The sequence below is a fragment of the Tursiops truncatus genome, chromosome 18 (genome assembly GCF_011762595.2).
Source record: "Tursiops truncatus isolate mTurTru1 chromosome 18, mTurTru1.mat.Y, whole genome shotgun sequence".
Taxonomy (NCBI): domain Eukaryota; kingdom Metazoa; phylum Chordata; class Mammalia; order Artiodactyla; family Delphinidae; genus Tursiops; species Tursiops truncatus.
In genome coordinates, this window is record NC_047051.1 from 78062744 (window position 1) to 78087013 (window position 24270).

The following is a 24270-nucleotide window of genomic DNA, read 5'->3' on the forward strand; positions in this document are numbered from 1 at the left end:
CGTGCGGGACCCTAGGACTGGGATGCCCAGGGTGTTGCTCAGCCTGCCTGCTCCCCGGGGTGAGAGTCCACCCACGAGGACTTTCTCCTCCTTACAGATCTCCCCGGGGCACAGGTCCTGACCCGGTGCCTTTCTTTCTGTCCAGGCCAGTTACGTGGAGCTCTTTCTTGCAGCTTTGGCTGTGTAGAGGGTCTTCTGCCAGTTTCTGTGAGAACCATTCCACAGGTAGATGTGTTTCTGATGTGTTTGAGGGGGGAGATGATCCCCCTCCAAGAGCGTTCTGATTATTAGTGGGTAATGAGGTGGCCGTAAACACCCAGGCCAGCTCTGCACAACCGGCATGGCATTGGGATCACAGCGTCGCAGAGGAGCACTGTAACGGGTCATCTCCCTGCCAGGCCCGGCCCCGTGGTGCTGGCCAGCCCTCACAGCCTGGCGTCCAGGTGAGCCGAGGGCACGGAGGCCTGGGCTGCAGGCCGTATCCACGTGCCCCGCCACCCCCGACCCTGGCAGCCTCCCTCTGTCCTGTGTCTGATTCTGTCATTTCAGGAAGCTGTAGAAATGGGAGCACAGCATGGAACCTTTTGAGGCTGGCTTTTTCACTCAGCATAATCCCCACAGATCCATCCAGGGGGTGGTGGGTATCAGCGATGTTGATTTTTATTTCTTTATTTATATTTTTTATAAATCTATTTATTTATTTTTGGCTGCGTTGGGTCTTTGTCGCTGCGCGCAGGCTTTCTGTAGTTGCAGTGAGCGGGGGCTACTCTGTTGCGGTGCGCGGGCTTCTCCTTGCTGTGGCTTCTCTTGTTGCGGAACGTGGGCTCTAGGCGCACGGGCTCAGTAGTGGCTCGCGGGCTCTAGAGCGCAGGCTCAGTGGTTGTGGCTCACGGGCTTAGTTGCTCCACGGCATGTGGGATCTTCCCGGACCAGGGCTCGAACCAGTGTCCCCTGCATTGGCAGGCGGATTCTTGACCACTGCGCCGCCAGGGAAGTCCCGCTATGTTGATTTTTAAAGTGTCTGCAGTGAAGGCAAGGCCAGCCCCAGCCAGAGGGAGTCTGCTCATCTTCACCCTTGACCAGCCCCGTCCATCTACTCAGAGGTTTCTGCAGTTACTGTAACCTCAGGGCTTTCTGCTGCGTTCGTTCACGCGAGCACTGGTTTCTCACCTGCCTCTTCATTTAGCAGCAGTGAGTGACGGGCATCGGCACAGCTTTGGGAGTGGGAACCCGAGGTGACTCTTCCGCTCAGTTAAAGCTGTGGTGCTGTAGTGGCGATAAGGTGCTATATGTCATAGCTCCTTTCTCACGAGGTGAGCTGCGATGTCCTTCTAGAATCCGTCTGTACACACAGACATTACCCTGCGAAAGCAGAGCCGTGCTTTTGGCCCCGGGCAGAGGTGGTGTGTGAAGCCTGTCTCTCTGTCTACATGGGATTCGGGTCTGTATGGCCTGCCAAGCCCTTTCCCACCCTTCTCATTGGCCAGGCTGATATTAAGGAAAAGAACATTCTGGTAAACCCCATGGTGGTAACTGTGGGGCCTCCACACACAGCCCAGGAGTGGGCAAAGGTGAGTGGTGAGCCCTGGAGAAACAGCATAGGACGTGCCCACCCGAGTCACACTGCCTGGCCCCTAGGTGGCCGTGGAAGGCTACGGCTGCTGCTCCGCCCACATGAGCAGACGGCTCCCTCGGGTGGGTCCACGGCAGAGCTGGCTGGCTTCCCCAAGGCTGGTCCTGGCCTGCAGAATCGCTTTGTCCTTCCCTGGCTTTGCTTTCCTCATTCCCTGAAGCAGTTTCATTTCATTTTAGGTACTGTATCCAGGAATGTTTTTATCCCACCACCTCTAAGAGATTAGTATGATGGCTGGTTAGCATTTTCCATAAAGGGGACAGTTGAGGAATAAGCTACACAGAAATTGCTAATTACAAATGTGTGTGACTGTTCAGGTCATAGCTCTAAAAAGCCACATCTCTAGAGACCATGCCTCATTATGTTCCAGACTTCGCATCCACCCTGCGTGGCGAGTTTGAGGGGCTGAGATGAGTGTGTCTGAGTTTTCACCTCTCAAAATAGGAGGGAATGCCGTGATTGTATTAATTCCACAGAGTCTTCTGGCTTTGAGCAGTAACAGTTTCCCAGACACTAACTTTACTTACAAGTTATTATTAACTGTCTTTCTTGTTCGTGGCTCTTTTTTTTTTTAATCTCAATGCCTGATTTCTGAGATAGTGCTGTGAAAAAGTCTGATTTTTAGCTTGATTTTCTTTAGATAATTAGGATTATCAGGCCCTAGAAATAGATAGACCTGTTGCCCCCTCCTGTATTGCTGGCCCTTGGAAGAGTAACACGCCCTCTGTCCTGGCAGGACCGACCAGGCTTGCAGCTGTACCAGCCCAGAGGTGGCATCCGAGCCCGTGAATGTGATGGAAGACCCCCTGAGGAGGGCCGTGACGGGAGGAGGGGTGAGGTGGAAGATTCACCAGGGGCTGGAGCTGAGAAGAGCGAAGAGGCAGAGTGAGTCAATGTGCATGTTGGTGACGTGGGTGGTCTCCCACCCACACTCTGTGGATTAGAGAGGGCATTCCTTCCGGAAGCATGTAAATTAGCCTGGAATAAAACCGACAAGGTGAAACTACTCCTTATAGAGAAACTAGAACTATGAAGGTGGCATAGAAATACCTAGAAACCATTCTCAAGCGATCTTTTAAAACTTTGAACAGAGTTATAGATTTGGCCATTTCTGATATAAACTAGTATATGTAATTTAGCCAAAGCAGAAGAAAAATAATCTCCTTCAGAAAGTAGCAAAGTATGACCAAAACCAGAAGAAAGCGAGTATTGTATCAGTGTGAATTCTGAAGCATTTCAAACATGGTGTAGGAATAACTTGGACTTTCAGTTTTACACATTTGCAAGTCAATGGTCTGTATCTCATTGTGCTTTTTGTTGGTTTTCTGTGAGCTGTAGTTTCTGGAGAGTGAGCAGCTCTCATTTCTCATAACCATTGTAATTCAGTCGTTCATGCACCTTCAGTCGTAAGGATTAGCTGAAGCCTGTCGTGCTGCATTCCCTCTGATAGGAACTTTAACACCGTATAAAGCCCAACAGCTTTAATTGTTGCCCTTTTAACAATACGACCACTGAATTAACGAAAAGAGTTCCAGTCTTTTGATGGAGTGCTCATGTTTTATAACATAAATGGCATTATTTTAGAGAGGAATAATTAGGTATGGCATCTGGAGTCTTTCTTTTTGCAGTCTGAGGCAGTTTTTTCATAACTTAGTATAGTTTTCTGCAGCTGTGCATTCTACAGTATTTTTTCCTTTTAGTGAAATTTTTAAATGTTAATGCTTTTGGCACTGTGCTTTGAACCATTTATTAAATAAAAATTTTAGTTGCTATGAATTTGAACTCCAGTTATGGTACTTTTCCTATATAGAATTATATATAACAAAATACTGCTTTTTAAAACGTAGCTTTAATCATCTGAATATTTCGCTTATTATATCTATTCCTTATAAAATATAAAATGTTTATAAAAAACTGAGATTTATTATTAAAAAAAACCTCTATGACTGTTAGACATAAGGTCAGTTTCAAGCATTGCTGTGCTCGTGTTCTTGACTTACGAGCTCCGGAAGGTGGGGGAGGGGAGAGAAGAACTTGCTGTGGATTCAGTGAGTTCCAGGTGATCCAGCAGCATCAGCTCTGGCTGAAAAGGGCTAGATAGTAAACACTTTAGACTTTATAGGCTATACGGCCTCTGTCACAACGATTAAACTCTGCCATCATAGTGAGCCTTAAAATACATTTACAATAGAAAATGAATGGGCAGGGCTGTGTTCCTATAAAACTTAATATATAAAAACAGGCAGCACACCATATTTGGCCTGTGGGCCATAGTTGGTTAGTGTTCAAGATTCATGGTTTAAAACAATGGTTGTTATACTTTTTGGTCTCAGGAACACTTTACGTTCTTAAGAATTATTAACAACCCCAAAGGACTTTTGTTTATTAGCTAGATTATATCTATTGATGTTTAATGTATTCAACATTAAAGCAAAAATGTTTAAGCACAAGAATACATAAACACATGTTCTTTTTATAGCTGTCAGAGTAATAACATCAATACACATCATTTTAGCCTCTGGAAAACTCCACTATACACCCGTGAGAAGATCACAGTAAAAAGGCGAGTAATGTCTTTTAGTCTCTTAATGAGTAATTATACCCAAGGGAGGGACCAAGATGGTGACATTGGAGGCTCCTGAACGTCCCTCCTCCCATAGACACACCAAATGTACAGCTACACACACAGAAGTTCCCTCAGAGAAAAATCCAGAAACTAGCCAAGCGACTCCTACACACCAGACAAATGAGTCAATACCCACATCGAAACAGGTGGGAAAGTCGGAGACAACCTCTCACCATAAGCCCAAACCCCAGCACAGCACCATACAATCGCAAGGGAACCCCCAGTTCCCAGCTTTTTCCTGAAGAAAAGCTAGGGCTGCCACATCTAGCACCCCGACTTTTAAGGCTCCCCATCTGAGGGATGGACCTTTAAATCACCTGGTTCTGAAAGCCAATGGGGCTTCTGTCCATGAGACCCACAAGACAGGTGTGCATGAGAGCCCTCTCTGCAGCTATCCCCCCAGGTCTCCGCACAGGAGCAGGCAAAAACGCTCATCTACCAGATTCTCCCTGGAAGGGTGGACTGCGTACTCTTCTGGTTGCTACTTGAGAGCCCAGATTCTAATCAGCCTGCACGTGCGTGGAAGTGGACTGAGACATTGATGGGTCTTGGCACACCTTCCACTACTGGAAGCCACTAAGAACAAAGACAGGAGCGTGGACAGTCATAAAGGTTTGAGAGGCAACCACATGCTCTGGCCAAGCTGATGGACAAGGTTTATCTCCTACATGAGACTAGTCTGTCCAGACTGGGAGAGGTGGCTGTTTTATCTAATGCACAGAAACCAACACAGAGGCTCAAGGAAAATAAGAAATAGGGGAATATGTTTGAAACAAAAGAACAAGGTAAATATCTCGAAACTGATCTTAATGGAGATATGTGGTTTACCCAGTAGAGTTCAAAATAATGGTCACAAAGGTACTCACTGAGGTCAGGAGAGCAATGCAGGAGCACTGTATGAATTTCAACAAAGATATAGAAAATATTAAAAAGTACCAAACAGAAATCATAGAGCTGAATCTTATAATAACTAAACTGAAAATTTCAATAGAGGAGTTCAACAGCAGACTAAATCGAGTGGAGGGAAGGATCAGTAAACTCAAAGGTAGGGCAGTAGAATTCATCCAGTCAGAGGGGCAAAAAGAAAAAAAAAAAAGAGTAAAGATAGCTTAAGGGACTTATAGGATACCACAAGAAGACCAATATGTGCATTATAGGGGGTCCCAGAAGGAGAATAGGGAGGGAAAGGGGTAGAAACGTTATTTAAAAAATAATAATAATGGCTGAAAACTTCCATAACCTGTGGAAAGAAACACCCAGATACAGGAAGCCTAAAGAATACCAAATAAGATGGATTCAAAGTGACCCACACTGAGACATATTATTATATTGTCAAAAGTTAAAGAAGACAGAATCTTAAAAGCAGCAAGAGAAAAGCAACTTGTTATGCACAAGGGAACCGTCACAAGACTGTCAGTGGATTTTTCAGCAGGAACTTTGCAAGTCAGAAGGGTGTGGGATGTTATATTCAACATACTGGAGGGGAGGGTGGGAAAACACCAACCAAGAATACCCGGCAAAGTTGTCCTTCAGAATTGAAGGAGAATAAGGAGTTTTCCAGACAAAGCTGAAGGAATTCATCACCACTAGACTAGCCTTACAAGAAATGTTAATAGGAGTTCTTCAAGCTGAAACAAAAGGCCACTGATTACCAACAGGAAAACATATGAAAGTATACAACTCAGTGGTGCAAAGGTAAATACATACTTAAATTCAAAATGTTCTAATATTGTCATGGTAGTGGGTAAATCACTTATAACTAGTATAAAGGTTAAAAGGCAAAAGTTTTAAAATAACTATAACTACAATAATTTGGTAATGGCTACACAATATAAATAGATGCAAATTGTGACACCAAGAAAAAAATGTGGGATGGGGAAGTAAAAATATAGAGCTTTTGTATGCCTTCGAAGTTAAGTTGTTATCAGCTAAAAGTGAACTGTTTTAATATGTTTTATGTAAGCCTCATGGTAACCACTAAGCAAAAACCTGATGTAGATACACAAGGCATAAAGAGGAAGGAATCAAAACATACCTTTAAAGAAAATCATCAAGTCAGAAAGCATGAGAGCAAAAGAGGAAGAAAGGAACTTCAAAACAGCCAGAAAACAATTAACAAAATGGCAATTGTAAGTTCATATCAATAATTATTTTAAATGTAAATGAACTAAATTCTCCAGTCTAAAGACAGAGTGGTTCTTTTAGTCAATGTAGTATTGGAGGTCCTAGCCACAGCAATCAGACAAGAAAAAGAAATAAAAGGAACCCAAATTGGAAAGGAAGAAGTAAAACTGTCACTGTTTGCAGATGACATGATACTATATATAGAAAACCCTAAGGACGACACCAGAAAACTACTAGAGTTCATGAATGAATTCAGTAAAGTTGCAGGATACAAATTAATACACAGAAATCTGTGCATTTCTAAACACTAACAACAAGTTATCAGAGAAATTAAGGAAACAATCCCACTTACCATGACATCAACAAGAATAAAATACCTAGGAATAAACCTATATAAGGAGGTAAAAGACTTGTACTTGGAAAACTATAAGACACATAAATTGAGGATGACACAAACAGATGGAAAGATATACTGTGTTCATGGATTGGAAGAATTAATATTGTTAAAATGATTATACAACCCAAGGCAATCTACAGGTTCAGTACAATCCCTATCAAAATACCAACAGCATTTTTCACAGAACTAAAACAATTTTAAAATTTGTGTGGAAACACCAAAGTCCCCAAATAACCAAAAGAATCTTAAGAACAGAGCTGGATGTATCATGCTCCCTGACTTCAGAATATACTACAAAGCTATAGTAATTAAAACAGTATGGTACCAGCACAACAACCAGACACACAGATCCGTGGAACAGAATAGAGAGCCCAGAAATAAACCCATGCCCTTATGGTCAATTAATCTACGAAAAAGGAGGCAAGATTATACAATGGCAAAAAGACAGTCTCTTCAATAAGTGATGCTGGCAAAACCAGAAAGATACATGTAAAGCAGTAAAATTAGAACATTCTCTAACACCATATACAAAAATAAACTCAAAATGGATTAAAGACTTAAAGGTAAGCCCAGAAACCATAAAACTCCTAGAAGAAAACATAGGCAGAACACTCTTTGACATAAATTGTAGCAATCTTTTTGTGGCTCTGTCTCCTAAAGCAAGGAGCAATAAAAGCAAAAATAAATAAATAGGACCTAATTACACTTAAAAGCTTTTGCACAGCAAAGGAAACCATCAACAAAGTGAAAAGACAATCTACTGAATGGGAGAAAATATTTGCAAATGATATGACCAATGAGGGGTTAATATCCAACATATATAAACATCTCATACAACTCAACATCAAGAAAACAACCCAATTAAAAAATGGGCAGAAGAACTGAATAGACATCTTTCCAAAGAGGAAATGCAGATGGCCAACAGGAACATGAAAAGATGCTCAAGATCGCTAATCATCAGGGAAATGCAAATCAAAACCACAATGAGATACCACCTCACACCTGTCAGAATGGCTATCACCAAAAAGAACACAAATAAAAAATGTTGGCGAGGATGTGGAGAAAAGGGAACCCTATTCATACATTGTTGGTGGGAATGTAAATTGGTGTAGGCACTCTGTAAAACAGTATGGAGGTCCTCAAAAAACTAAAACTAGAACTGTTTGACCCAGCAATTCTACTCCTGGGTATATATCTGAAAAAAAAAAACACTAATTCAAAAAGATGCTTGCACCCCAGTGTTCATAGCAGCACTATTTACAATTGCCAATGTACAGAAGCAACCTGTGTCCATCAACAGAAGAATGGATAAAGAAGAAGGAATATACATATACACACACACATACATACACACACTGGAATACTGCTGAGCCATAAAAAAGAATGAAATTTTGCCATTTGCAGCAACACGGATGGACTTCAAGGGCATTATGCTAAGTGGAATAAGTCAGACAGAGAAAGACAAATACTGTATGATATCACTTATGTGTAGAATCTAAAAAAGAAAACTAGTGAATAAAACAAAAAAGAAAGACTGACAGATATAGAGAACAAATTAGTGGTTACCAGTGGGGAGGGGCAGGAAGGAAGGGCAAGATAGGAATAGGGGATTAAGAGGTACAAGCTATCATGTACAAAATATTTACGTACAAGGATGTATTATTGTACAACACAGGGAATATAACCAGTATTTTATAGTAACTATAAATGGAATATATTAACCTTTAAAAATTGTGAATCACTATGTTGCACACCTATAACTTATGTAATATTGTACATCAACTCTACATCAATTTTAAAAAAAAGAAAAAGAAAAAAGGAGTGGCTGAATGGATGGAAAAAAAAAGATCCAACTCTATGCTGCTTCAAAGAGACTCATTTCAGCTTTAAGAGCACACACAGACTGAAAGTGAAGGGATGGAATAAGATATTCCATGCAAATGCAAACCAAAAGAAAGTAGGTTTAGCTATGCTTATATCAGACAAAATAGACTTTAAGTCAAAAATTGTAATGAGACAAAGAAGGTCATTATACAATGATAAAGGAGCTAATTCATCAAGAGGATTTAACAATTATAAATATTTATGCACCCAACATTGGAGCACCTAAGATATATAAAGCAAATATTAACAGATATGATGGGAGGAATAGACAGCAATGAGATAATAGTGGGGACTTCAAGACCCACTTTCAACAATGGCTGATCATCCAGACAGAAAATCAATAAGGAAACATTGGACTTAAACTACACATTAGACCATATGGACCTAACAGAACATGTCAACCAACAGCAGGAGAATTCACATTCTCCAAAATAGATCAAATATTAGATCACAAGACAAGTCTTAATAAATTTAAGAAGATTGAAATCATATCAAGCATCTCTTCCAACCACAATGGTATGAAACTAGAAACAATTAGAAGAAGAAGATTGGAAAATTCAAAAATGTGTGGAGATTAAACAACATGCTTCTGAAAAACCAATGGGTCAGATAAATCAAAAAATATCTGAGACAAATGAAAATGGGAACATGACACATCAAAACTTATGAGATGCAGCAAAAGCAGTTCTACGAAGGAAGTTTATAGTGATAAATGCCTACATCAAGAAAAAAGAAAGACCTCAAATAAACAACCTAACTTTACACTTCAAGGAACCAGAGAAAGAACAACAAACTAAGCCCAGAGTTAGTAGAAAGAAGGAAATCACAAAGATCAGACCAGAAAAAAAGGAAGTAGAGACTAAAAAAGAAAAATCATTTTTTTAAAGATCAATAAAACTGAGAACTGGGTTTTTGTGGTTTTTTTAATAAAGAAAATTGATAAACTTTTAGCTAGACTAAGGGGGAAAAAACAAGACAAATAAAATTAGAAATGAAAATAGGAGACATTACAACTGATAACATAGATACTGAGGCTCATGAGAAACAACTATGGACAGTTATACACCGACAAATTATATAATCTAGAAGAAGTGGATAAATTCCTAGAAACTATAACCTGCCAAGATTGAATCATGAAGAAGTAGAAAATCTAAACAATTACTAGGGAGGAGATTGAATCAGTAGTCAAAAACTTCCCAACAAACAAAAGTCCAGGACCAGATGGCTTCACTGGTGAAATCTACTAAACATTTAATGAAGAATTAATACCAGTCCTTCTCAAATTCTTCTAAAAAGTAGAACAGATCAGGATGCTTCCAAACTCATTTTATGAGACCAGCATTACTCTGATACCAAAGCCAGGCAAAGACACTACAAGAAAAGAAAATCACAAGCCAATATCCCTGATGAACATTGATGCAAAAATCCTCAACAAAATATTAGCAAGCCGATTTGACCAGTACATTAAGAGGATCATACACTATGTCAAGTGTGGTTTATCCAGGGATATCAGGATGGCTCAATATACACAAATCAGTCAATGTGTGATACACCACATTAACATAATGATGGATAAAACTCATATGATCATCTCAATAGATACAGAGAAAGCATTTGACAAAATTCAATGTCCTTTCATGGTAAAAACTCTTGAGAAACTGGGTATAGAGGGAAGGTCCCTAAACATGTTAAAGGTCATATATGCAAACACACAGCTAACATCATACTCAACAGTGAAAAGCTGCAAGTTTTTTCCATAAGATCAGGAACAAGGCAAGGATGCCCACTCTCATAACTTTTTTCAACATAGTACTGGAAGTCCTAGCCAGAGCAAATAGGCAAGAAAAAGAAATAAAAGGCATCCAAATTAAAAATAAGTCAAATATTCTGTTTGCAGATGACATACTATGTACAGAAAACACTAAACATGCCACAAAAAATCTGTTAGAAATAATAAATGGAAACAGTAAAATTGCAGGATACAAAATCTGTATACAGAAATCAGTTTGTTGTTAGTGTATAGAAATGCACCTATCAGAAAGAGAAATTAAGAAAACAATCCCATTTAAATAGCGTCAAAGAGAATTAAATACTTAGGAATAAATTTAACCAAGAAGGTAAAAGATTATACACTGAAAACTATAAAATTCATAAAAGAATTAAACACAAATAAGTGGAAAGGCATTCCATGTTCATAGGTTGGAAGAATTAATATTGTTGAAATGTCCAAAAGGGCTTCCCTGGTGGCACAGTGGTTGAGAGTCTGCCTGCCGATGCAGGGGACACAGGTTCGTGCCCCGGTCCAGGAAGATCCCACATGCCGCAGAGCGGCTGGGCCCGTGAGCCGTGGCCACTGAGCCTGCGTGTCCGGAGCCTGTGCTCCACAACAGGAGAGGCCACCACAGTGAGAGGCCCGTGTATCCAAAAAAAAAAAAAAAAAAAAAAAAAAAATCCAAAAGAAGACCAAAAAGGACTTCAAATAACCAAAGCCATCTTGAGAAAGTAGAACAAAGCTGGAGGCATCATGTTCCCTGATTTCAAATTATATTACAAAGCTGTAGTAATCAAAACAGTATGGTATTGGCAGAAAAACAGACACATGGAGCAATGGAACAGCATAGAGAGCTCTGAAATATACCCATACATATATGATCAATTAATGTTCAAGAAAGGAGCCAAGAATACAATTGGGAAAGGATAGTCTTTTCAATAAATGGTGTTGGGAAAACTGGACAGCCACATGCAAATGAAAACGGAGCAATTTCTTACACCATACACAAAAGCAACTGAAAATGTGTTAAAGACTTGACTATGAGACCTGAAACCACAAAACTCCTAGAAAAAAACATGGGGGCAATCTCCTTGACATTGGTCTTGGCAAGACTTTTTGCATTTGACACAAAAAGCAAAGGCAACAAAAGCAAAAATAAACAAATGCTACTACATGGAACTAAAAAGCTTCTTCACAGCAAAGGAAACCATCAACAAAATAGGAATTGGGAGATTGGGATTGACATATGTACACTAATATATATAAAATAGATAACTAATGAGAACCTGCTGTATAGAACAGGGAACTCTACTAAATGCTCTGTGGTGACCTAAATGGGAAGGAAATCCAAAAAAGAGGGGATATATATATACATATAGCTGATTCACTTTGTTGTACTGCAGAAACTAACACAACAATGTAAAGCAACTATACTCCAATAAAAATTAATTTGAAAAAAAATATCTGAACTAAACACCTTTTCAAATAATTGTGAAGGAAGTGATGTTTAAAAATAAATTACAGGGACTTCCCTTGTTGTCCAGTGTTAAAGAATCTGCCTTCCAATGCAGGGGACGTGGGGTCGATCCCTGGTTGGGGAAGTGAGATCCCACATGCCGTGGGGCAACTAAGCCTGCGTGCCACAACTACTGAGCCCGCGTGCCTCAATGAGAGAGCCTGCATGTGGCAAACTACAGAGCCCACGGCGCTCTGGACCCCATGCACCACAACTAGAGAGAAGCCTGCACACCACAACGAGGACCCCGTGTGCCACAAATAAGACCCGACACAGCGAAAAAAATTAAGAAAAATAAGTAAATAATAAAAAATAAATTACAATAGAAGAGGTTAAAAAAAAGCAACCTATGGAATGGGAGAAAATGTTTGCAAACCACATGTCTGGTAAGGGGTTAGTGCCCTAAATATACAAGTAACCCATACAACACAACAGCAAAGAAAAACCAAACCACTTACAGACTGTCCCCAGCTTAAAATGGTTTGACTTGCGATTTTTTAAGTTTACAGTGGTGTGAAAGCAATATACATTCAGTAGGAACTTTGAATTTTGATCTTTTCCCAGCTATCAATACGCAGTACAATACTCTCTCATGACGCTGGGCAGTGTCAGTGAGCTGCAACTCCCAGTCAGCCAGGCAATCACAAGGCTGAACAACCCATTTATACACTTACAACCATTCTGTACCCATACGACCATTCTGGCTTTGACTTTTAGTACAGTATTCAGTAAATTACACGAGATACTCAATACCATACTAAAAATAGCTTTTTATTAGATGATTTTGCCCAACCGTAGGTTAATGTAAGTGTTCTGAGCATGTTTAAGATAGGCTAAGCTAACTGCGATGTTTGGTAGATTAGGTGTATTAAATGCATTTTTGACTTAATGATATTTTCAACTTATGATGGCTTAATTGGGATATAACCCCACCATAAGTCAAGGAAGAGCTATACCCAGTTTAAAAATGGGCAAAGGACCTGAACAGACATACTGCCAAAGAAGAAATACAGATGACCAACAGGTACATGAAAAGGTGCTCTTCAATATCACTAGTTACCAGGGAAAGACAAATCAAAACCACGAGATATCACCTCATGCCTGCCAGAATGGCTATTGTCAAAAAGACAAGAGATAAGTGTTGGTGAGGGTATGGAGAAAAGGGAGCCCTGGTGCACTGTTGGAGGAATGTAAACGGATACATACTATGGAAAACAGTACAGAGGTTCCTCAAGAAATTAAAAATAGCACTGCCGTATGATCCTGCAGCCCCACTTCTGGGTGTGTATCCAAAGGAAACAATCCCGATATTGAAGAGACATCTGCATCCCCATGTTCGCTGCAGTATTATTCACAATAGCCAAGGTATGGAAACAACCTAAGTGTCCATCGATGGATGACTGAATAAAGAAAATGTGAGATAGCTACATAGATATAGATATCTATAGATATATCTCTATCTATCTATATGCAACAAAATATTATTCAGCCTTAAAGAAGAAGAAAATCCTGCCATTTTCAACCATATGGATGAACCTGGAGAGCATTATGCTAAGTGAAATAAGCCAGACAGAGAAAGACAAAGACTACATGGTATCACTTATATTTGGAACCTAAAAAAAAAAGTTGAACTCATAGAAACAGAGTAGATTGGTGGCTACCAGGGACTGGGGCATGGGGAAAGTAGGGAGAGGTTGGTAAAAGGGTACAAACGTTGAGTTATCAGATGAATAAGGTCTGAGGATCTAATGTATAATATGGTGACTGTAGTTGATAACACTGTATTCTATAATTGAAATTTGCTGAGTAGAACTTGTATTCTAATCAAAAAAAAAAAGTAAATATGTGAGGCAATGAGCGTATATTGATTAACTTAGTGGGAATCCTTTCATACTGTACATACATCAAATCATCTCATTGTACACTTTAAATATATCACAATTTTTTATCTGTCAATCATATATCAATAAAGCTGAAAAATATATAAATACAAAAGTATTGAATAGTTACACCCTCTGAAAGGTGCCTAAGATACCTCTTCAGGGATTATCAGAACTCATTTTGAGACCACTGTTTTAAAACAGTAATACCTCTTTATATTGGTACACACTTCCCAATGTAGGCTTTCAGATTGGCTGGGCAGGGCACGCACAGTGTCTGAGGTTTGGGGATGTCTAGCAACCTGTGGCTGGTAAGATCAAAAGCTGTTCACATATGTGTGAAGATTTTATTACCAATTACAGAAAAACTTTGAGTTTATCATATGTCTAAGAAATGGCAAAAATGTTAAGGAAAGAATTACCGTTCGTGTGGACACATCGCGTGGAATTACAGCTGACAGTCGTGGGGAGGGACCGAGTTCTCCGTGTGACTGAGGGCTCGAGTGAGGGTTGGCCTCCTGTTTCACTTCTTCGTAATTCCTCTGCAAAACTTTCTTTTAATGTTTTCTGTTGTTTCTCATTTTGGATTTCAGTCCTTGGTTTTATTCAACTACTTAGTGATTTTAATAATTATATTCTAAACATGAACATAACAAAGGAGAGGGGCTGCCTATTGGGATTTTCATTGCTCTCAGCCTTTGCTAGTAAATCATAGACACCAACTGAAGTAATTCCTCAAATCTGACATGAAATATAGGCCCTTTGAAGGATCTCATTTACCATCTTTGGAAACAAGTTTTTACTTGCTAAATAATAGTAGTACTTACTGAGTAATCGTCTCCCATTTCATAAATCCCAAGGCAGTGAAACACCTGCAGATGTTTCTGCAGCAAATCCAGCAAATCCAAGGAAGGAGAGTGGCTGCTCCAGCCACTTCCCAGCAGCCCACTGTTTCTTCCCCAACCGCATTCCTCGTGGGGTGAGTGAATTCTGCACATGGGGAAGATCCACGCGGACAAGGGCGCGAATTTTTTCACAACACACTATGAGAAAGGATCATTTACTTTCATCTCTTTCACTGAATTCTCATTTTTGTGTCTGTCTTAACTCTGATGAAAAGACAGATAATCATCTATACTTTAAGCAGATTTGCTTTCTATTCTGTTCTTCCTATCTTTAAAATTAAGGACATGTATTAGGTTAAAGAGGAGAATTAAGTAGGTATTTGATCCTCTTGATCTGTTCATAGATTAATAGCAGTAAAGAAAAAGAAAAAAGAGAAGTTTATTTTCAGAACACTATTCAGAGTCAAGAGGTTTTTTAAAAAACAGATTTTCCCACTTAAATCTACCAGATAATTGCTTCAACCCAATCTTAGCTATAGGCAAGGTCTACTCGTAGTTATTTTTACATGAAAATTCAGTTTTAATCATTATTTTTTAATTTTGTCACTTCAGTTAGGTTTAGAAAAATGCTGTCTGTCTTCTTTGTGTGAATTTCTGCCAGGCTGCATTTTGGTGGAAAGCTAGCAGTTTCTTGTAAATGGTTATCCCTATCTTCTTTGTATCAAAAGCATGTTTATCCTGTGAAGCTCTAAATCTCTCCCAGAATTCTTCGTTGCTACACATCTAAAAGAAAAATAAATACAGAAGTAGCCTTATATCACAAAAGAGATTTTTTTAAAAAAAGTCTTAGTCAAGTTAAACGTAAGCAGCCTGCCCCACAGAAAGAATGGTATTCTTCAGTAAAATAATTTAAATTATTATCATGGTAGAAAAATCAGTGTGCCAAGTTGCGAGCAGTGTGCCTACAGGTTACACACAGTGTGCCTACAGGGTACATACAATTACTCCATCACATGCTCATGGAGTAGCCATTTCCTACATCACTAGGATCATACTTTTCTGAATCAAAAAATGGAGCAGTTGATTGGACAGAGGATTCTTATGCCAGTTTGGGGTGTGAGGGCCAATGTAGGAGATGCTATTTGGACACCAAACTGCTGGCATTTCTAGGATATCTTAATAGGTGGTAGAACCCATGACGTTTGGATTCAGGCCTTGCTATGGGCTGAATTGTGTCCCCCTCCACCCCAGTATTCACTTGTTGAACCCTTAGCCCCCAGTGTGGCCGTATTGAAGTAAAGAAGCAACTAAATGAGGTCATAAGGATGGGGCCCTGATCCGATAGGAGTAGTATCCTTATAAAAGAAGACACCAGACTCACTAGCTCTCTCTGCCACATGAGCACAGAGCCAGAAGGCCGCTGTCTGCCATCTGGAAAGGCCCCCACCAGCACCAATAGGCTAGCACCTCGATCTTAGACTTCCAGCCTCCAGAACTGTGAGAAATAAATGTCTCAGTTTATGCTGCCCACTCTGTGGTATTTTGTTATGGCAGCCTGATCAGGCTGAGACAGGCCTGTCCCAGGAAACCCAAGGACTGCAAGGGAAGGAACCCAATGGTGGTGGCCTGCAGCAATGGCTCCTCTCTCCTGGACCCCCAAGTCTTCCTATTTTGGATCATTTCTGTCAGCTTTCAAATGAGATTTGTTAGTTCTTATGTTATTAAAAAATTCCTCAAGCTAAATTGCCTTATCTATCAAAACATAAAATAGAAGTATCCTTACACCCAGCATTGGAACTCCTAACACTGCGCCCTACAGATTGAACTGCTGCTACCAAGCATAGACACACCAGCCGTTAGATGCCCTTCTTTTTGGAACAGCCCAGGTGTTCCTCCTGGGACGTGGCTAAGTGGCAGCTCCACAATGCGCAACACTAACACCAGCTTCTCCACAGGGTGGGGTAAAGTCCGAAGTGCAGAATGCGCTTCAAACCCTTTACAGACTCACGGGATGTTTGCATTTGCAGAGAAAATGTTTGGGAAGATGTGTGCCAATTGCTAACATGTTTACAGTGGCTAAGAATTGGGACTACACTGTGGAAGTAGAGCTTTTATGTTTTGATACACATTTTAAATCCTGCTTTGTAAAACCTCCGCAGACTCCGTCACCCCCCACCCCATGGCCCCGTCACTCCTCCACGGCCCACCCACTGGATGACAAGCCCATGGAGGCAGAGACTGAGATGTTTACTACTGTTTATGCCAAATTGGTGGAACTCAGTATTTATTGAATAAATGCTCAAATGAGTAAAAAGACAAAATACCTTATATTGCAACTTGCTCGTTCTTAAATGAGAAAATTTATCTTTAAGCCAATATTTATCTTACAAATAACAAATTGTTTTATGACTAGAATTTCTGACTACCTGAATATTTTTATGTATGTATTTTGGTCTAGAAACCACCTAAACCTCACAGTGAAATAGCTTTAAAAGTACTCAAGCTTTTAGGACAAATACTGATAAGAAATATGCCAAAATTTAATAGCAACTGAAGGTAGGATTAAGATGATTTTTAGTTCTTTTCTTTCTAATTTTTGAACAATGATTATGTACAAAAAATAGATTTTCTTTACTTCTCTTTCCAAATGGATTCAAAGCTTATAATTACCACATGTATATAAATGCCTGAAATGAGGCATTTGAATTTGAAATGAGGAATTTGAAAACTAATTCTTTCTCCAAGGATCTCTACCAATCTGCTACTGAGTGTCCCAGGGAAGAACAATGGCAAAGTCTGCACTTAGGAATTCCTATGCAATTTCTTTTCCTGTTTTTGGTATTTGCTTAAGTTTATGCATGAGTAGGAACTATATTAGTACTATTTTCAACATTCTCTCTAATGTGTGTCTTTTTAAAAATGTCACTTACCTTGGAATGCAGCGTGATATATTTCTTCTTGCTAGAATTGCTTTGTTTGTGACCCTCACATTTCACAGATGTGACCACTTTATCATTCTCTCTTCCTGTGCTACTGTTTCCTCTTGAGCAGAGTCGCTTAGCCAGTTTTTTAGGTTATAGGTTTAAAAAAAAAGTTTTATTATTGCACAAACCCCATGTTTGTCATTATATGAAGTTAAAATTTTCTAAATCATTCCCTTTCTCTTTGAAATTCTGTGTAATATTTACCAGTAAAAATTATCTTAAGGTCTTCCTTTTGGAATTGTTTGCAGGTTTTTGACAGCTGCCCAGTGTCATCCAAATCAGGAAAGGAGAAGATCTGAAGGATTATGTTGTCAGGCCTGCGAACTAGCAAGTCAGACTGCCCCTGACACACATTCAAAGGATAATCCAGTACTTCTTTCTCAAGCACTTTCTCCATCTGCCCTAAACATCAGTGAGAAAGAGAAACTGAGAGACAGACTAAATTATGACAGGCCAGCTGAATCCCACCCCCTCACAAAAAAGTCACTTGAATTTAAAAGCACCTGTGCTTCTTAACACAGATGAACCTGTCTTTAGAATAAAGTTCTGTCCCACTGAAGAGACAGTCACCATTGAGCAGTCCTAGCTTAAGTGGAGTAGATACTCCCATTTATGAAGTTCTTTACATCGAGACAACAGCTCTTTGGAGACACAGTGATTGTCACATTCATTCGTCAAATGGTCACTGCGTGCCTCTGTGTGGCAGGCACTTTTCTAGGCGTCAAGCATTCAGTGGGGAGCAAAGCAGACCAGTTCCTGACTTCACAGGCCTCGAAACCCTTCCTTTCACTTAAAAGGGGTGGAACCCCCTAAAAGCTCACCAGTTCCCCTAAATCAGGAATTCTTTTTTTTTTTTTTTTTTTAAAGAAGATGTTGGGGGTAGGAGTTTATTAATTAATTAATTAATTTCTTTTGGCTGTGTTGGGTCTTCGTTTCTGTGCGAGGGCTTTCTCTAGTTGTGGCGAGCGGGGGCCACTCTTCATCGCGGTGCGGGGGCCTCTCACTGTCGCGGCCTCTCTTGTTGCGGAGCACAGGCTCCAGACGCGCAGGCTCAGTAGCTGTGGCTCACGGGCCTAGTCGCTCCGCGGCATGTGGGATCCTCCCAGACCAGGGCTCGAACCCGTGTGCCCTGCATTGGCAGGCAGATTCTCAACCACTGCGCCACCAGGGCAGCCCCTGGAATTCTTAACTCGAAATCCGTGTTGGCTGCTCTTGTAACATTGCCACTCTTGTGGTCATCATAGGTTCCCTAACTTAGTATCATGTTATGAATAAGCATATCATACATTTTTCTGTAGAATGGTCCATATAAGCTTTCATCAGATCCTCAAAGGAATAACTTTTAAAAAGTAAAAATTTTTATACAGTAGGCTGTCAGTAATCCAGCATTGAATTGTTTTCACAATCTTCTTGCCACAAACATAAAATGGAGCAATTCGATATTATAGGCAGAAACTATCATCTAAAGTAACAGACACTTCATAAGTATGTTCTCTCCACTGAAGAGTTGGGGGGTCATCACTGTCACCTTCTTTATACTGAACAGAACCTGCCCCTCCCCGCACTGCAGCTCTCCACCCCTCCCACCCCTCCCCAGGCCCACGTGGCTCAGGCCAGTCTGATCAGGGCAGCCCCCAGACATGGGCCGGTCTTCTCCTAGCGTGTGCCTGGGGGCTGCGCTGGCCAAGTGACGTGCGAGTCCAACGGGATGGCAGGGCAAACTCACCCTGTCGTTCTGTATGTGACCAAGGAGGCCCAAGGGGAGTCCACCTTCCCATGGAGCTGAAGTGTGCACTCAGAGCAGAGGTGAGAAGATGGTGGGCTCCTGTCGGCAGTGCTGGAGCTGCTGGACCAGCTCACCCTGGAGCCCACCTTCCTGCGGGCTTGTTGGGGGACGGGGGCGTGTCTTGTTACTAAAGCAGTGTGAGTGACTGTGTCTGTTACTCTAGTGAAATCTGATCTTAACTGGCAGCTTTGCTTTGGGTTGAACGTATGAGAAAGCTTTGACTTGGCGGAAAACCCTGCTGCTGTGGTGCTCAGGCCTCAGCTCTTCTCAAGCCCTGCCTCAGAACTACTGATATTCTAGGGACCCCCTTCCCTCCACCATGCTGCCTTGTAAGACCAGGAGGCCACACCAGCTTTCAGCCATAACCTCCACTTACAAAATAACCACAGAGAAGCACCCCAAAGGCTCAAGGTTCTAACCTAGAACTGACTGGTAGACTGCGATAAAGCTGTGCTTCGTCCTGCAACTTTGACTAGTTAAACAAGAAGCGTTCAGAAAAATTCTAAGTCGTCCAGGTGTCCTGGAGCCTAGCGTTTCCATTTAATACACATTTCAATAAACCTCTTGTGCTGCTTCTAAGAGGTAAATTACAGGTTCTACCCTCTAAGGAATAAGGGGCACAGCTGCTTCTCCACCTCTGCACACCACAGACACAAGCTCCCACTTGCCAAGGACAGCCCTACCCAAGGTCTGCTCGTCATTCGTTCAGTTCAGCTACGCTCGTCTGAGTGTGAACTTTGTGCTAGGGACTGTTGCTACACCCTCAAGACACAAAGCACAAGACTTTGCTGACAACAGTCTTTCCAGCTGGCAGGGACCCACACAAGTGAGTGGGTGATTATAATTCACTGGGATGTGCGCTGAAGTAAGGTGTGGACAGGAAATAGGATACTTCTTATTTTATCAACCATCTTCTCCCCAAGTACACTGATCTATTTGGGAGGAATAAAATTTGGGGTCCCTTGCCCTGGCAACAGGAGGCCAGAGCTCAACCAGTGAGGAGCGCCTGCCTATGACCCTGCCTCACGAGTGATGCAGAGGTGAGGTGATGGCTTGGGGCCGTTCACAGCAGCGTGTGGGGTGTTGCTAGCGGTGCCCAACAGGTGACAGCAGTGACTCCACAGGGGCCTGGCGTGTGCTCGTGCATATGCTGCCCTGCCTCTGGCTTCTGAGCCCCATCCCATTCTCCAGTCTTCCAGCTGATTCTCTGAGCTGTTTGAGATGCTCCCAATAAGTTCTCTTTCTGCTTAAGTCAGCTAGGATTGGTTTCTGTTGCTTAAAACCAAGAATTTCAAAAGAAAACTGATAAACAGGGAGATGGTTAGAGGCAACAGTAAAGACATTTGGAGAAAGGAAATTTGGGGAAATAAGTTACACTGCCCTGAGTAAAAAATCCCACTAATATTGAGGAATGAGAATCTGGCAGCCTATGTCCTATGGTGGAAAATGGCCAATTACCTGTGGTCCCCTGAAATAAACTGTTCATTATGGGTCAGGTTTGGGGAAACTGCATTGGTGCTGCCACAGAACAGTGTGGAAGGTAAGAGGGATTCAAGACTGTAGGGAAGAGAAGCAATTCCTAACAGCACTGAACATTGTCAAATGGCAAACAAAATGTCTGAAGTCGTCAAACGTAAGAATTGGGACTTGCTATGCACATGCTAAAATAATGGGTGCCTTACAGTCAGAGGGTTGAAATAGCCACAAAGTGTCTGTGTGAAAGTTGGTTCAACAATCTGGAAAGAATGAGACTCTATGTCTCAGAATGAAGGTATGCCGCAGGCCTCAGCAGACGCAGAATACGTCAGACCCACAGATACGCAGCTGATTCTCCACGCCATCCCCCCACCAAGGAAGCTGACTTCCTTAAGCTCCCCCCATGCCACAGCCTTTTCCAGATCTGAAGTCGCCAATAACAAAGTCAATGTCTGGAGGAGGCAGCTTCCAACCAAAAGAACAAGCACTTTATTACTTCACGTCAGCAAACGTGAGGGGAACAAATGTAGGAATGGATTCCGAGTGTAGGGTTCTGAACAAGAAAGAAAAGAATACAGGTTGGACTGAATTTATGGACAGTGTGGTGGTTTAAACATCAGTTCTAGTTGTTTACTCAGCTGATTAATAGCAGCCTAAACTGAGTGGCAGCCAAGTAAAGTCGAGATGCCAAAAACTTCCATCAGAATTCAGAGACTTCCCAGGATAGTAAGGCTGGAATGAACTGGTTATGGGCAACCCACCCTCTTCCTCTGAACTATGGCCCCCAAGGGGCCAATAATACTCTTTTCTACAAAACACTGAGAATGCACTGATGAGGAAACACCAGAATCTCTGAAAAGACTTTAGTGACTGCAATTAAAGTGGGCTCTGTAGTAGACTGATAGCTACATTCTCATCTCCGGAACCTGTGACTATTGCCGTATGTGGGAGAAAGGGGGGATCTTTGCAGATGCAACTAAGTTAAGGGTCTTGAGATGGGGAGCTTCTCCTGGATTGTCCGTGTGAGCCCTAAATTCAATCGTGTCCTTTTAAGAGGGAATCAGGAAAAGATTTTCCTCGCAGACATGCAGAAGAGAAGGTGACATGAAGGCCGAGCAGGAGAGACATGGGAAGATGTGGCCTTGGGGACCGGGGAGCTGCTGTCGCCAGCCTAGGGTTGCCATCAGAAGCCGGAGGAGGCAGGGAACAGACTCTCCCCCAGAGCCTCCAGAGGGAGGGGCCCCGCTGACACTGATTTCAGACCTCTGATCTCCAGAACTGTAAGAGAATACATTCTGTCCTTTGAAGCCACAAAACTCATGGTAATTGTTACAGCAGCAGTAGGAAACTCACAGGCTCCCTGACTTAAAGGGAAAATACAGGCGTTTTAGAGTCAAGGTCAGGAAGGTGACCCTAACAGTCAGAAGGGCCTGTACGGTAATCAGAATAGCCCCGCCCCCAGTCGCTCTGGGGCTGAAATGGACGAACCACCCACTAGATTCCTGCTTGGTCTGCAGAGCTAAAGCCCGTTTTGGGTCTTGTGAGCGCAGGTGTGACTTGATTCACCATGAAAGTGAGACATGGCCCTTCAACCAATTTCTAGATAAGAGTCAGTTCACAGACCCAGAGACCTTCGACTATTCGGAAAGACGGCTACGTTTGAAGAGCCTTGTGAGAACTTACGTGACTCTTCTTCCTATAGGCATTTACCTTAGATTGACCAAAATCCACAAGCTTCACACTGCATTCTGTTCGCAGGGCCTCTGCCACAAAGATGCAGGGCAAGGATGCCAGCAGGACCTCAGCTCCTGGCATCTTGTGAGCAACTGTGGAGTCGACTGTCTCAAGTAGGGGACGCAGGGGACAAGCATGGGTGCACCCGACGGGGCCAGCCTGGGGACAGCACTGCTGCAAACCTGGGTGCCCTGACGTGGTGAGCCTCAGGGACAGCTGGTACTTCCTTGTGCCCCCGCGCATCCCTGTGTCCGACATACCATGCTGCCTCGACCTCCACGTCTTTGTGGCTTTGTGTCGTCCTCATCTGGCCGTCCCCACAGCTGCTGGGAAGCCTCTCTCTCACCTCCTCACACAGGAACTTGCTTGAGGTGCAGAATCTCAGGCCCCGCCCAGACCTCCTGACCAATCAAGGCTCCCACATGCCTGGGCCTTGCTGGGAAGCTCACTCTCCCCCTAGACTCAGCACAGTGTCCGCTTGCCCCTCACAGCGCTGGTTACCTGTGGCCCCGCCCCTCCGTCTCGGAGCAGGGCTGCTTCAGCCTTTTCGCATCTGACATAGTAGGCACCTAAAAACGCCCACCAAGGGAATAAATCAATGCACCCTTCGCTGGTCTAACGCATGTCCCCACTCCTTGGATGGAATATAAGAAGAGCAGCTGACCATGTGGCCCGTGCAGGACTCCTGGCAGCCACTAGACACGGGCGGCACTGCAGCTCTGCCCTGGGCTGCTGCACACCGTGGATGCCCTGTGGGAGTTCAGCCGAGCGGGGCTGCCCCTGGGCTCCCTCACGGTTCCCAGGCAGGCTTCTAGGGCCAGCAACAAAAGGCTTTCTTTAAAGAGGGAGGAAGGGACAGCCACGGGTGCCTGGGACACTTTGAAACTGCCACACCCGCCAAAGCCCAGTACTTGCTGTGCTGCTGCTCGTTAAGCAGGAAGCCTGCAGGGGGCGCCCTCGCTGCTCTAGGGAGGGTTGTTTCTTCTTCTAGGTGGAGAGAAACCATCCACGACTTCCAGATAACCTGCCCCCAAAAGCAAACACACACAGTCTGGCCCAGAAGTTGCCCACCACGGAGGCCAGAGAGCAGAGCTCCCAAAGCATTGTGGATATGGGCAGGGTGAGTGAGGCACTGGCACAGAAACTCAGTAGTTGATGTAAATACTATTTCCATGCGGTATTTTTAAAAATCTAAATTAATGCTAAGGAATCTATGAATAGCAAAATATAAACTTTTTTTTTTTTAAAGTAAGAAGTGGATTTATTTACAGAGAAACACACTCCACAGACAGAGTATGGGCCATCTCAGAGGTCAAGAGGCCCCAGGGTACAGGGTGGTTAGTTTTTATGGGCTGGGTAATTTCTTTTTTTACTTCCTAAATTTTATTTATTTATTTATTTATTATTTATTTATACAGCAGGTTCTTATTAGTTATCTATTTTATGCATATTACTGTATATATGTCAATCCCAATCTCCCAATTCATCCCACCACCACCAATCCCCCTAAACGTTTTTAATAAAGACAGGATCTAGCCAACTCCTTTGTTGTTTTTTTTTTGTTTTTTTTTTTGACGAGCAGGCTCAGCGGCCATGGCTCACGGGCCCAGCCGC

The 24270-nt window shown here is 42.3% G+C and overlaps 1 protein-coding gene across 4 annotated transcripts in view; it reads left to right on the forward strand.

The window, feature by feature from the left end:
- Positions 1-18577, forward strand: part of UPF3A (UPF3A regulator of nonsense mediated mRNA decay) — a 40167-nt gene extending 21590 nt beyond the window's left edge. For 3 of the 4 annotated variants that reach the window (XM_019921177.3, XM_019921175.3, XM_019921172.3), the window contains 2 exons: positions 2370-2518; positions 17909-18577. In XM_019921177.3, coding sequence (XP_019776736.2) covers positions 2370-2518; positions 17909-18176 — 417 coding nt within the window. In that variant the 3' untranslated portion in view covers positions 18177-18577. Of the gene's footprint in view, positions 1-2369; positions 3410-17908 lie in introns of those variants that run through there. The other variant, XM_019921176.3, reaches the window with a different exon arrangement.
- The last annotated feature ends 5693 nt before the right edge of the window (positions 18578-24270 follow it).